Source organism: Podarcis raffonei, chromosome 5 (assembly GCF_027172205.1).
Source record: "Podarcis raffonei isolate rPodRaf1 chromosome 5, rPodRaf1.pri, whole genome shotgun sequence".
Classification (NCBI taxonomy): domain Eukaryota; kingdom Metazoa; phylum Chordata; class Lepidosauria; order Squamata; family Lacertidae; genus Podarcis; species Podarcis raffonei.
The window spans coordinates 47,428,353-47,444,215 of NC_070606.1; the positions used below are offsets into that span (position 1 = coordinate 47,428,353).

General features: G+C 40.5%; 1 protein-coding gene across 1 annotated transcript in view; it reads right to left on the reverse strand.

Annotated features, from left to right (window-relative positions):
* Nucleotides 1-15,863, reverse strand: part of HTRA1 (HtrA serine peptidase 1) — a 44,188-nt gene that overhangs the window by 17,064 nt on the left and 11,261 nt on the right. Inside the window, exons 2-3 of the mRNA XM_053388986.1 lie at nt 5,467-5,566; nt 4,924-5,128 (exon numbers count right to left, since the gene is read on the reverse strand). Coding sequence (XP_053244961.1) covers nt 4,924-5,128; nt 5,467-5,566 — 305 coding nt within the window. The remainder of the gene's footprint in view (nt 1-4,923; nt 5,129-5,466; nt 5,567-15,863) is intronic.

Consider the following 15,863-nt stretch of genomic DNA (forward strand, 5'->3'; position numbering starts at 1 on the left):
GTGAGTGCAAACCAGTTCATTCTACTGGTGCCTGTAACTCAATACTTTATTTAATTTCTTTTCCTGTTTAGAAAAGCAGTCTGTCCTAAGGCAGAAGTCCATCACTTAAAGGAAAATTGCATGCTTGGGAATGAAAGAACACAGCAGTTTTAGAAATGTCAGTGATGTGGAATCTTTAGAGTAAGTCGCCTTGTGCTTTCTTTTTACCGCAGACATTCCATATCCCATGACAGAATTTAGTACTCATATTTGCATTATCTGGCCAAAGGAGGAAATATTCCCTTCTGATTCAGAAATACAGTTAAAAGAATCATACAGTCAACAATCATTTTTAAATGCATTAAGTATTACTATCAAATTAAATGATAAATAAGCCCATGTGCTATACAAATTAAGCATTTATTTATTTATTTATTTGATAGAAGTATAAAGTGGCAAAATAGCAGGGAAGTGACTGCAGGTAAGTTTTTACCTCATTAGTCAATTGTCTAATGCTTATACAGTGGTACCTCAGGTTACAGACGCTTCAGGTTACAGACTCTTACTAACCCTGAAATAGTACCTCAGGTTAAGAACTTTGCTTCAGGATGAGAACAGAAATCGCGCAGCAGTAGTGTGGCAGCAGCAGGAGGCCCCATTAGGTAAAGTGGTGCTTCAGGTTAAGAACAGTTTCAGGTTAAGAACGGACCTCTGGAACAAATTAAGTTCTTAACCGGAGTTACTACTGTACTTAGAAGAGCACTTGTCTAACATTCGCAATCAGAATCTTTGTTAAACATATTCCTCTTAGTAGGAATAAACCAATTGAACTAATAAACTAACTGAAGAATGCTGCATATAGTGAACAAAATGAAGTTTAATAGGCTGCATGTAACGCACAGAAGTTGAAATGTGCTCAAAAAGCCATATAAAATTACTTGTTTTGAAACTACGTAGATTTTAGTTATGTGTGATGTGACTACATACAACTTCCTAGCATGCAGTCCCAAGATGTCTTGGGGCCACAGGGTTTTGTGAATCTGCTTCTCTGTGGAAGGAGCATCCTTGTTGCAGTTGCAGAAACCTCCACAGCTATCCTTCCTCCTCTGGTGCTTTGGAGGGTGTGTTTTGGCACAGATTAGCACATGGGTCGGCAAACGTTTTCAGCAGGGGGCCGGTCCACCGTCCCTCAGACCTATATTTTGAAACTATATTTTGAAAAAAATAAATAAAAATGAACGAATTCCTACGCCCCACAAATAACCCAGAGATGCATTTTAAATAAAAGGACACATTCTACTCATGTAAAAACACGCTGATTCCCGGACCGTCCATGGGCCAGATTGAGAAGGCGATTGGACTGGATCTGGCCCCCCAGGCCTTAGTTTGCTTACCCATGGATTAGGGGGTTGGGGAGTACACAGTCCCTAAGGCCAACAAGGCCCCAAGGCCTTACTTTCCTTTCCATTGGGACCAAAGCTTTTTTACGAATAAGAATAAAAAAGCATGGAAAGTTGGTAGAAAAGCTGATCTTCCACCTTCTGCTCTGCCAGTGCTAAATCTTCTTCTTCTTCTTCTTCTTCTTCTTCTTCTTCTTCTTCTTCTTATTATTATTATTATTATTATTTATTGAATTTATATACCGCCCTATACCCAGAAGTCTCAGGGCGGTTCAGAGAATAAATCTAGCAGGGCTTTGGCTTTGGAAGATTCTCTGCTTCAGATTTTCCTTCCTCTGCCCCCTTTGGATTGCCCTGCCTCTTTGCATTAGCTAAAATACTGTAACTGAACAGCATTTCACAGGAGCATTTCATCCTTTCCAGAAACAATAGATAAAATAATCCAGGAAACAATGCTTAAAAGGAAATTGCTGAACTCAGCTACTGTATATGTCCATCTGCTTACTTCCTCTGTTAATCCTTGCCAAAACTCCAACTTGCAACAGTGTCCACCACTGTAAACTAAGGAAGCTCCACCCACTGTATTCTCTACATAGATATAACACGCTCTTAACTCCTCCTTCCCAAACCTCTGGGGAAATGTAAAATAAAAAATATTTATTTCACTCTTTCTGCTAACTCTCAATTGCACTGAATCAACATTCCAGATCCCTAAAAAGTCATGGGAGGATAATCCCCATTACCTATGCTGATCATGGCTATCTGAAATGAGCTAATATTTTTAAATATGTGTACAGCTCTTTATCGTAGATATATGCCCCGACACTGCCTGTTCTACAGGCATAAAAATCCTTAATAATACATGAAAAGAGCAAAGATGGCATCCCAAACACTCTGTACATCACTTCAAAGCTATGCTTCCCCCCATGAGGTTCTCTTTGCATATTTAAGTAAAACATTTATGCAGCACAGTAAAAAAGAAAAAAGGGCATCCAGGCAGCAGGATGGAGCCACATGATAATGACTGAGCAATTTAGTAACTGCTGGATCAATAGCCCCAATAGGGTTTGAAATACTGAATAAAGTATTGGGTGTGTGTCTGTGTGTGTGTGTTTTAATTTTCCCAGAGCACTTAGCAATGGAAAACGAAACAGCATTTGTCCCTTTAAATATGCCAAATTGTATAACGCAACACACACACACACACAAACACACACACACACCTGCAGTGCATTAAAGGGAGGTTTTGAAATAGCATGAATACAGTGGCAAAGCAAGCTCACCACATGAAAACCAGAGTGCACTCTAGGGCATAAACAAACATTATTCTTGCTACGTTTTCGGACAGAAATCAAACACCTGCCAGGAGATGTTTTCCAAAGAACTTGAGTTATGTCTTAATTGTGCTTTCCCCTTCCAAGGCCGCAGTACTGAATTAGGGCACATCTGCACAGTAACAGCCTGTGCTCCCAGCTGGACTCTGTAGCGCACATGAATGGGAGGAAGCATCGCCCTGGAAAAGGCAAGTACCTTTTGCCCCAGGGTGACCCCATGTTAAGGAGGCAGCCATGCAGAATTAACAGCCTGTTTTGACGCCGCAAAAATAATTTGCCAGCCATACTGACAGTGCGCTAGAAGCGCTTCTTTGTATGTGGGCTTGAAGAGTGCGTGGTAGGAGTATATTCTGATCCAAACACAAGAAAGGTCCAGCCGTGGTGCTAGGCCAGCCCACCGCATGTCGTTGGACTGCATCACTCATCATCTCATCAGCCCTAGATAGCATCTTGGCATTCTTTATTCAGAGCACTGCATGTCAAAGGGTAGAAGACTTTGGAAGTAGATATTGAAAATGCATGAGCCCTTTTCTGGTGGGCTGCACATATGTTTGCAGGAGTAGGGATGAGCTCACTAACCTTTGCCCCTTTGTCTGCTCTCTGCAACTTGGAAGGTAGAGTGAGGACTCAGTACATTATTTAGAACATAACACCGGTCTTGAAAGATCTACATTGGTTCCCAGTATGTTTCCAAGCACAAGTCAAAGTGTTGGTGCTGACCCTTAAAGTCCTAAATGGCCTCAGCCCAGTATACCTGAAGGAGGGTCTCCACTCCCATTGTTCTGTCTGGACACTGAGGTCCAGCTCCGAGGGCCTTCTGGCGGTTCCCTCACTGCGAGAAGCCAAGTTACAGAGAACCAGGCAGAGGGCCTTCTCTGTAGTGGCACCCGCCCTGTGGAATGCTCTCCCACCAGATGTCAAAGAGAAGAACAACTACCAGACTTTTAGAAGACATCTGAAGGCAGCCCTGTTTAGGGAAGCTTTTAATGTTTAACAGACCATTGTATTTTAATATTTTGTTGGAAGCCACCCAGAGTGGCTGGGGAAACCCAGCCAGATGGGCGGGGCATAAATAATAATAATAATAATAATAATTATTATTATTATTATTAATCCTGCTTCAGACTTTGCCCCCCTAACCTGTGGTGGGCAGCAGGCATGGCAACATGGGGGCAGAGCTTAGCATGTTCATTCCTATTCTGCTCATGTGCAGCCTTTGCACACAAGCAGCAGGTCCAAGCACGGCTGTAGAAACACGTGACTGTATGTCAACGTGTGCATGGCAATACTGAATCAATGTCAACTCTGTGTATTTCTATCACAGCCAATCATTGCCTCTCTTTCTAGATGGGTAATAATAGGTAATGGTGCAGCAATAAATCTCCTAGCACACTTGCAAAGTTAATCAGGGTCCAGAATGGTCTCAAACTGGTTGAGGACTGCTTGCTGAGATTCCTGCATTGCACGGGGTTGGACTAGATAACTCTCAGGGTCCCTTCCAACTTTACAATTCTATGATTCAAATAACTGGTTCTGGCATTTATATCAGCTCCTCGTATTATGGCTAAGTTGCTCTTACATGCTTGCAGAATCATATGAAATGGGGATTTTTAAAAAATGCAGTGCTTTATTTTTTAGTCTTGCTGAACAACTTTGCCAGTTTGCAGCCCTAAAAAGTTTTAGACCCTTTTGATGATTGATACTGCATCACTCTCACAGGAGGTGAATTTTAAAATGACTACAAATCAAAATGTATTGAATCCGTTAATATACTGACATCCTAAGTATCTTGATATGGTTATAAGTTTCATTTAAACTTGATTCAACTACAGTGGTACCTCGGGTTACATATGCTTCAGGTTACATACGCTTCAGGTTACAGACTCCGCTAACCCAGAAATAGTGCTTCAGGTTAAGAACTTTGCTTCAGGATGAGAACAGAAATTGTGCTCCGGCAGCGCAGCAGCAGCAGGAGGCCCCATTAGCTAAAGTGGTGCTTCAGGTTAAGAACAGTTTCAGGTTAAGTACGGACCTCTGGAACGAATTAAGTACTTAACCTGAGGTACCACGGTATATATTTGGCACATAAATATATTCATACTTCTTTCCAAGTCCATTGTTTGCTATAAATCTAGTTTTTTCATGTAAGAATATATCAATATCAATCAAATAGCAATGTATAAGTAATCCCATGCTCATAATCAACTTACCGTAGTGTCAATTTTTATTAGTGCAATATCTGCTTTCTCATCAATATCTTTAATTTTAGCTTCTCGTGTTTCACCATTCTTCAGTTCCACTTTCACTCTGTTCTTGTTGGTAACCACATGGGCATTTGTAACTATCAGTCCATCTTCGGAAACAATAAACCCTGAGCCACTGGCAACAGGAACTTCCCTCTTTGAAAAAGGCAGTCTAAAAGACATGGAATTTCAAGATCAAGAAGCAAAGCAGTTTCTGAAGATAGCAAAGACAATCTGCTTCTATGACCTTTACACACTATTATGATATATTTGGTTTTATGATACCTTAGAATATGAGACATAAAGGAATTTCGCAACACATATATTAATGCATTAATTTTTTTAAAAAAGCTGGTCACCAAGAAAATAATGTATGCTATACTATTCATACATTACACATAATGTTATATTCATAAACAACATTAAAATATAGCATCAGTGTTTTTCACAACAGCACACAAAACCCACAAAGTCTCCAGTTAAATAATAAAACTTCGATTTCTTGTTTACTTGCGAAACAATTCAATGTGAACCACAGCCGGTGCTATCTTCTCCACCACATCTGCAATAAAGTTGTATTTGTGCCGCAAACTATTCGGATCTTCCTGGCCTGAGGAATGAAAAACAAAACACTTGTCATAATTCATCAATGTCAGCAATAAAGAGTTGCAAAATACTCATATTAAAAAAGAGTTGATATCTATGAAAAACATTTCTTTAAAAAAATAGTCTAAGAGCTCACAACAAGACTGTTATTGAGATTATTTTTAATTAATAGAATTGTGAGGGTGGGGGGAACTTGCTCCAATAAAAGCACTGGGTCTCATTATATTATAAATAAGATTACTCAGTTTTAGCATCCCCATATTTATCAAATGAGTCACCACACCTCTGAGGCTCCCACAAGGCAGGGCATTTTCACATATAACCATATCATAAACATCCTTACTTACATAGCAGAGCCATGCACAACTCTCAGTTACTCCAACAAAATATATATTCAACACACTGCTAAAATTATGTATAATTAGCTTTATGAGTTAACAAACGTTGGTTTGGCTTACTAGCCAGTCACTATTTGTGACAACAATGAGCCCTTCCGTTGGTCACTCTGGCATGCACAGAGGGCTTGAAAGAGATTAAGCATCCTCTCTCCTTTGTCCAGAGTATGAAGAAAGTAAGAAACAGTGGCACTCCCACCTGCTGCTGTTTCCTACCTGCTTGCAAACTGCAGCACAACGGAGACCTCTGAGTAGAAATCTGCATTGTGCCAGGTGTCCTGCTAGGAACAGGGTTAGGTACACTCACCTCTAGGGAGTGGTTATTATGGGAATGACCCATAATAGCATTCTATGTTCACTTCAGTAAAACAACATTTACAGGACCCGGACATAAAACCACACATTAGCCAGACCTCCCAAGGGCCCTAAAAATTGCATTTTATAACTCAAGCTCAATTCAATTAACTTTCCTGCCTCCCATCAGCTGCTACTGATGGCCCAGATCCTTCTGGCCACCACTCTTCATGATTCTGCTCTGTTTTACTTATAACTGACAGATGTGTCTCATTTCTAAGAATACTTCCACAATAGCCTGCCAAAATATTTAGCAATAGACTTTCCCTGGACCTAAATTATTGATTCAAAAAACAACAACAGTAATTTTTCTAGCTGGGGCATGAGCCATAATCCCATAAACTGAACCCCCCCCCCAATGAAACACTTTAAGAAAAGACTACACAGGTATAAGGTGTCAGTGCTAGTTACAGGCTTCAATTCATCAAAGTACTGTTGTGAGTTGTGGGATAGGTTAGTCTGTATGAATCCCTTCTAATTCTTGGCTCTAGCAAGGGTTAAAATCTAATGGTATATTCCATTGTTGAATTACCCAGGCAAGGGCCAGGTATGGGTAGTTAGTCTGACAAAGGAAGCTGCTCTGTGCTAGAGTGGAAATGGGTGGGCCCCCGCCCCTGAGTACTGAGAAAGTCAATAGCCAAAGCTGTGTGTGAGAGCTGCTAGAAGCAGACAGAAGCCAGAGAGTGAGTGCCATGCTTGATTTCTGCTTGAATCCAAGGCTGTTACTATGGAAGAAACAAGACCTTCTGGAGTTGTTAAAGCTGTGAGCATTAACCATTGTAGGTTCAGGTTGTATATATGTATAAATAAACCAGATATCATAAAGACACCATGGTCTCCACTGTCCCTCATTCCAAAGAAACTGAACCCTGAGTAAGTGCCTGGAACCCCTGGAATCCTGTACTGCTTGGAGATTGGGGTGGCATGCAACAGTGATGCTATCCACCCTGCACCAGAACAATTAACCCACCACATCCTAAAGGAAATACAATTGCTTTGACAATTGTTTATAGAACTCTCATCTTGTATGTTGTTTTAAAGTTACATTTACTGCAAAAAAGGAGAGACAGAAACACTATTTATAATCAAATAGTGTTTCTTTCTGTCTTTTTGCAGCAAATGAAACTTTAGCACAACATACAGGATGAGAGTTCTATAAACAATTATCCCTTTTTTTAGATCTATCCAGTTTTTATCTATTTGCAACATGAATGTATGGCTCTCCAGAGTAAACATTCTCCTTGGAAGGAGAGGCAGAGCTGACTGCTGTGCTCCATGAAAATTCCTTTCCCGTATTATTTTAAGAAATGGCAACTGCAGTGGAACAAAAACCATGGGATTTCTAAGTAACAGCAGGCAAGAGATAACTAGCTATGGTTAGAAATGACAAACCATCATTTCATAATTCATTTAAGTGACGGGGGGTGGGGAGGACAGGTGGGGAACCAGATCTCCCAGCATTTACTTAACTCTCTGAAGTGTCACATAAGTTTAAATCATGGTCTGGGCAGTCACTACACTAAATAGTTCAACTATTAATTCATCCACACATTGTATACTGGGCAAAGTAAATTTAAAGATAACAACTGAACCAGTTGTCTTTAAATTTTGTTAATTAGATATATAGGCATGATATTGCTATGAAGACAGCAGTCCCCGACCAGCTTTCCCAAACAGTAGGAGGTTCAAAGGGTAGCTTCTTTACAGAGTCTATCCCATATGGTGAAACTTATGGTGCCTTTGCAATATCTACAAAATATAAACACGGAGCATACTGGAATCTAGGGTGTGCCTATAACTTGCAGAGATCCCCAAAGAACAAAGTTAGCAGCCACATCAATGTTACATTTCAGCAGAGTCAAGCCTAAACTTTCCGTCTGTTTTTCTCCAAGTCCAAATTCAAATTCGAGCAAAAGGGTCACCTAGTCCAATCCCTGCAATGCGGGTATGCTTTGCCCAACGGGGGGCTCAAACGCATAATAAGAAGCAAAACAAAAAACCCAGACAAGTTGGACTGCTTGATAACAAATATGTACAGGGATTACTGGAGATTGAAGAGATGTGTAAAATGAACCACAAAGATGCAAAACATTTAGCTTCTTCTATAGGTTTATGGGTCTGAATTGATGGTGACTGTCCAGGAAAGAGCTCTTGGTCAGCTTAATAACTTTTCAACTCTGAGTATGCATTGACAGTGAAAAAGGCAAGTTCCATGTTAGGGATTATCAGGAAAGAGGTAAAAATAAGACAGCTAATATACACAATAATGCCACATTAGAATACTCTGCACAGTTCTACTGAACCCACCTCAAAGTGCATACCATAAAGCTGGAGAAGAGGGCAACCAGTGAGATCAGGATTTGGATTATCTTTCCTCAGAGGAAAGGCTAATTCAACAGGTAATAAAAGATTTATAAAATTATATCTGCCTGTGGATAAAGTGGTTGGAAAGGGTTTTTTTGCCCTCCATCTGTCTTAATATGTACTACATCTCAGGGTTATTTAGTGAAACTGATTAGCAGTATCTTCAATAAAGGATAAAAAAGACTTCTTCAAACAACACATGCTTAACTTACGGAATTCTCTTCCAGAAGATAAAAATGGTAAGATGTTTAAGAGTTGTCTAAGAGACAAATTTGCAGACAGGCCTATCAACAGCTATGATCATGAATATTAAATAAAGGTGTGCAGCATTGTTTCTTGGGGTGGAGTGGACAGGGCTGGGCTGCTGCTTTCATGCCTTGCTTCCAAGCTACCCGAAAAGCATCTGGCTATCCACTGCTAGAAACAGGATGCTGGGGCTAGATGTACCTTTGGTTAGATCCAGAAGGGCTTTTCTTGTGTATCTTACGTTATTCTTGCGCAAACCATTTCAGTTGTATAACACAATTTTGCAACAGATGTTGTGGGGGAGAGAAACTGATCTAATGGAAAACATCTTGCCTTCTACATACACAGATTGCTAGGACTTTCATAATGGAACTCTGTGAGCAGTTAAGAAACACATTCTCAAGTTCCTCGCTGAAAACAAATGAAAGAACCTCTCAAACTATTTTCTCAGGGGACAGTGCTTTCCTCAGAGTGTCTCTCAGCATGGGAAAAGATGTTTCTGTTGCACACCATTCTCCCAGTCCCCATCCTTGCTCTTTGTCAGTCTAGAATCATGGCAGGAAGAAGAGAGAAATAAAAAGTAGCAAATGCACAGGGGCACAGTTTACCCGTTGTCCACAGCCATTCTTCTTTTATAAAGTTTTTTTTTCCTTTTCATTTTAGTCCACAGCATTTCTGTCCATCTGTTTTAGTGTTCCCAGACTAAAATTAAGCAGGACTCACCAGGCCTCAGCAATGATCTCATTGGATGTCTTGTGAGCAGTGAGATTGGGTCATCTTAGCTTGCCCTAGTTTAATTTGCAAGATCCTGCCAATGCACACCTTCAGTCTCTGTTACATATACATGCACACATTTCAGGTGAATCTTAAAGCTCTTTAGTGATGAAGAGATTTACCATGGCATTAGCTTCCATGGACATTATGCTAATATTTTGCTAGAGACACTTTGCTAGAGTTGTTGTCCTGAAGGCTATCCTTCAGAAACATCTCAAATTGTGGCAGTGCTGGGATGCACATAATAATAATTAACACTGATACAATATAACAAGACTGGCCATTATTATCTCATATGTAAAATGGGAGAGGAGCCTAGGCTGACAAGAGAGTGGCTTGTCTAATATGTTAATGACAAAGGCCACATTTGAACCAGAACCTACTGACTGATAGATCAGCCGCCTGGCCACTACCACAGCTCTTTATTTTACACACTCACTGCCCAGCACATGCGTAAGAGCCTTTTAAGCATATTCCATCCTACACATAAGTTGAAAGTGGGTTGGAACTGCATGTGCACCAACAGGCCTTGAATAAGAGAAATGCAATGCCAAAAACACTCAACAGACCTAGCCACCAAAAGCACTCACTACTGCATTATTCAAAGTTAAATATTAAGACTATAGTCTTTATGTTCAGGTTTTGGTTTCCATCAACAGCAGGGTTCTTAGTCATCACAAAAAAAATATTGTAGAAAATAGATACATTTCTTTGCATGTGTTACAGATGGTGAGAACATCTAGGCTTCACTCTTACTCCAGAGTACTTTTCCAGACACAAAGCAGACTAAATTTGTTGTGCATAGGCCCCACTGAAGTCATTGGGACAAATTACGCCTTTAAGACTTAATTTAGTTCCCACTGAAACCAGTGAGTACTTAGTCTGGGTCTTAGCCATTGTGTCTGGTTTGTGGCAGGGATTCATAGAGGCCTTCCCTAGTGCCTGCAGGGTCCCCTCCCCCTGCTGAAAATAGAAAGGGGGCACGAAAAAACATTCTGCTGTAGCTAATAGAATAAGTTGTGGTATGTGCTAGGTTGTGGCATGTCTGTGGCATCCACAGCAGTTTGTTCAGTTTGCAAATGTGCCCACAGGCCCAGAAAAGTTGGCAACCCTGGTTTATGGTGATGTGCATAGAGGGTCAATAGATTTCTGTGTGGCAACATAGATGGATTCTGAAAAACAGCAAGTCCACAGCCCCATGGAAGAGAGCTAGTTACATTTTACTTAAGATTCTGGTCTCCATAGACCTTAAAGGAAAAGTTTAAAAGACAATGAGAAAGAACAGCACTATAGGATCAGCACCAGTTTGTTTATGAAGTCAGAGCATACCTCGTTTTCTGCACAGAAACCAAAATTATGTATGACTTCAGTATGAAAGCAATGGCAGGGATTCCCCCCCCCCCCATTGAAAGGAAAAGCTAACACTGGCACTCCTTTTCTCTTTTAGTCCTTATTTTTTAACATATTACTCTTCATAATGGTTACATTTCAGATGCAAGTTCACAGTTTGGGTAAGGTATGTGAAAGGAAGAATTATAGTGTTTGGGAAAACAGGAGCAATTATTTAAATGCAACACCAGGATTAGAGAGAACTATAGGGAAAGCTTTTATATGCCTGTTGTCTTTGTCCATGGAGTTTTCTTGGCAGGGATACTGGAGTGGCTTTCTTGGGCTCCATGATCACTGCAGATGGTGACAGCAGTCACGAAATTAAAAGACGCCTGCTCCTTGGGAGAAAGGCGATGGCAAACCTAGACAGCGTCTTAAAAAGCAGAGACATCACCTTGCCAACAAAGGTCCGTATAGTTAAAGCCATGGTTTTCCCAGTAGTGATGTATGGAAGTGAGAGCTGGACCATCAAGAAGGCTGATCGCCAAAGAATTGATGCTTTTGAATTATGGTGCTGGAGGAGATTCTTGAGAGTCCCATGGACTGCAAGAAGATCAAACGTATCCATTCTTAAGGAAATCAGGCCTGAGTGCTCACTGGAAGGACAGATCCTTCCTCCAATACTTTGGCCACCTCATGAGAAGAGAAGACTCCCTGGAAAAGACCCTGATGTTGGGAAAGATTGAGGGCACAAGGAGAAGGGGACGACAGAGGACGAGATGGTTGGACAGTGTTCTCGAAGCTACAAACATCAGTCTGACCAAACTGCGGGAGGCAGTGGAAGACAGGAGTGCCTGGCGTGCTCTGGTCCATGGGGTCACAAAGAGTCGGACATGACTAAACGACTAAACAACATAGGGAAAGCTGATTGGACATAATCATCCATGTTTCAAATAATGTATGAACAGAAGCTGTTGAACAGTGTTACCAATCCATAAAAATGGATTGGAAGTAATAGTTTGAATTCTATGGAAGTAATAGTTTGAATTCTCTGTGCATAATAAAAGGAACGTTCTCTGTAATAGATCTTGCAGAAGACACGTGTTCACCCCAACCTTTTCCTAAGTAGCAGCAGCACTGTTAGTCAAGCTGTTTAACTTGGAGTTTTTAAAGTTACACTTGGAGAGCCTCAAACAGCTTACTTTTCCATGTGTAGAGAAGTTTGCTACAACACAAGGACCACTGCTCTTCAGGGAGCAGTGGTAAAACAGTGCTTTAAACTGAAATGGACTGGAGAGACAAATAGGTCCTCGTTTTATTCTTATTCAGATTTCTTTACTGGTAGCTTTGCTACTTATTCTTATGCAAATTATAGTTGGTTTGTGAACTCTCCTATGGTTATGCTGTTATTCACACTGTATAGCCTTGATGATGATGATTCTAGTGATATTGTACTGCTTTGTTTACACTATACAGCAGGGATGCTAGGGTGCTAGGCTATGGCTCCAGGTGTTGCTGCACTACATCATTGACCATGGTATTGCTAGCTGGGTCTGATGGGAGATGCAATTCAATATCTGGAGGATCACAGATAGGCCATCCCTCTTGCAGAGCTTTGATGGATGTTCCTTTATGTTCTTATATGGTCAATTCACATATTTATTTTTCTGTTTTCTATTGTATATCAATAAACCATTTAATAATTTTAGTTACAGTCCCAAATCTGCAGTGATTCTCCCTGGCTCTGCTTTATCTACCAGGACATGTGCATTGAAACCAGATTGACAGGCACATCGTCATTAATAGAAAACCTTATGTAACACTGTAAAACACAAGAGGATGCGCTCTTCATTATTTGTAAATAATAAAGCTGCTTAGTCCTGAACAATCACTACAGAAAATAGTATTTGTGTCTGTTTCCATGAACACAGCCTTTATTTCTAATGTCTTGCTTAACATCTGCTATAGGACAACAAAAGCTCTGGATAACTAATGAATGGGCACTTCTTTGACCTCTACATAGGATAAATTCATTCAATGTGAGTGGTTCGTTTGTTTGTTTGTAGCATTTTTGCTCTACTTCTGAGCAGTTTGCAGATCAATAATGATAATAAAAACAAGATAGACCCTGCTTTTAAATACATGGCACAAAACAAAATAGGGATGGGGTGGAAGGAGGAAAAATATGACAGCATAAAGCTATTTTAAGTGTGGCTAAAGTTTATTTTCAGTGTTGCCTGCCCATCTGGTGTGTCTCAGCAGAAAAACTCATTGCACTTCAAATGTGAAAATGTACATACTTTTTTCCTACACTACAATTCCATTTTGGAAATTGTAATGGATGAAACAGCTCTGAGTTAAGATTTGAACCTGGGATTCACAGTTCTTAGTCCAGTTCCTGGCTAGGCTAGTCCCTTTTAATTTTTTTAAAAATAAAAAATAAAGAATGCAGTCATGTTTGTTCCTTCATGCAGGAATAGCTTGGCTCTAAACAGGAAGTCTTTTCCCTGCTAAATTGTAAACCACAGTCAGTGGTGTATGAATCAGCTGAACATCTTCACAACTATAGTGGTAGCAGCTGCTACAAAACATCGGCACGAAAAGCAGGAAAATAGAACATTTCTTGGTAAAGAAAAGTGAGTGTACGGCTTAAAGTAGGTGTTGACAATTCGTGACTTAATGGTTCTATTCTCAGCTGCAATAGTCATGGTGAATAGTATTTAACCACAATTTCTCAACCCTACTTTTGAAATGGTTATAATATTCCATCAAAGGTGGCTGGCATGAAGTTTAATTAAAACTTGGCAAGCTGCAAAAGAAGCTACCCTTAAAATTACCAAATATTACCAGTGGGCTTCCTAACATGCATTTTGCATTTGCTCCATCAAAGCTGTCTGGAAGTTACATCAGTGGAAATATTTAAGAAGCATTTATTGATCTTCAAAATCAATGAGGAAGAAAGCTTTCTGACGAGACAGGAAGGGAAATAAACCAAGGAGAACAGTGCCAAATGACTAAAATAACCCAGGAATGACAGATACTCAGTAGCTGATGAAAAATGGGGATCTGGGCATTTCTATAGCAGATGAACTCCAGCATTAAAGGGTCTGCCTTACAAAGGTTCTGCTCAGGAGCCTCAGATACTATATATGGAACAATGCTGGAAATGATTTCTAAGAAGGCAAGATATTCAGTGGGGATAATGAAACAGACAGAACTGGGCTCATCACAGACCCTGTCTCAAATAGAGTAACTTAGGTGAAAAGTGAGGAAACTTGAAAAGTAATATAAGCTCCTGAAGACATAATTCGGTCCATCTTTAATGGTGTTTAAGGGATCATACACCAACCACAGGATTCCCCTTTATACCACTAATTCTACCCACTGGCATTATGCATCCTTAAGAGTTATTTGTTGCCATTAATGTTAGCCACAGTTACCACTTGCTAGGTTTTTTCTCTTAAGTAGGATTCTGAACTTGCGTCAAACCTCAGTTAAAAGCAAGCTTAACTAAGAGCAAATCCTGATTAGCATTAGCCTTTGTTAATGTGGCAACTTAACCCTTAAACTGCGTAATTGGGGATTCTCACTTAAGAGGGTGGAGTAATGAAGTGCACAGTTCTGCATCCTGTCCCACACCCTCACCAGTCAGGCTGTGGACCATCAGCACTGGCTCAGCCTATTTCAAAGCCTGTAGTGAGGACTCCCTTGGGTTGCCTGCATGAGCAACTCACATTAGGTAAAGGGACCCCTGACCATTAGGTCCAGCTGCGAATGACTCTGGGGTTGCAGCGCTCATCTTGCCAAGAGAGCCAGTGTACAGCTTCCGGGTCATGTGGCCAGCATGACTAAGCTGCTTCTGGCGAACCAGAGCAGCACACGGAAACACTGTTTACCTTCCTGCCAGAGCAGTACCTATTTATCTATTTGCACTTCGTGCTTTCGAACTGCTAGGTTGGCAGGAGCAGGGACCGAGCAACGGGAGCTCACTCCGTCCCAGGGATTCAAACCACCAACCTTCTGATCGGCAAGCCCTAGGCTCTGTGGTTTAACCCACAGCGCCACCCGCGTCCCTTAGCCAAGATTAAATATGTCTTCAAATATAAATTATGTTTTGTTAATAAAACTGAACTATCAGGATTTTAAGAGGATGCTAGTTCAGTTCAGATTTAAAACCAAACTGTAGCTCAGCAGGACATGAACCAGCCTCACCCTCACATAGATACTCTACTCCTTGTGCATTGTGAATCCAACTCTCTCCTGTATGTTGCCAAACCATGGTTTGCTTGGTTCACATGTAATGGCAAACTATGGTTTGTAAACAAGTGGTAAGGAAAGCAATCACAGCATGTGAGTTGAGGGGATGTGGGAGTTTGAGGCACATCCATATAGCACTGAACTGTGGTCTGGTGGTTGGTCTGAACCAAGCCAATGTGACCAACTCTTTATCCATGACCCACTTTCTATCTAAATTTACCTGCTTTGATTTGAAAGGTAAATTCTTACTCATTTTGCCAATTAAATTAATAACATAATAGATAAAACATGGGGCTTTCATAATTACTTCTACTTTGATGGCCAGGAAACAATGCTGAAGGGAAATAAAATGGTCAAAGGAAAATGGGACTCAATGTGATAACAAAAATGTGCACCCACATTTGGGCTTTATGTAAATTTTTGACATTTAGCTTTTGGAAAACAGGATGCAGCTATTCCATTTAGTAGGATGTTCTAGTGAAAGAGAATGTTTGATGAGTGTTAATATTCAGTACACCAGAGATCATTGCTGCAGGCACAAAGAGCCAGCTGTCTCCATGAAATGTCTCAATAAATAAATAC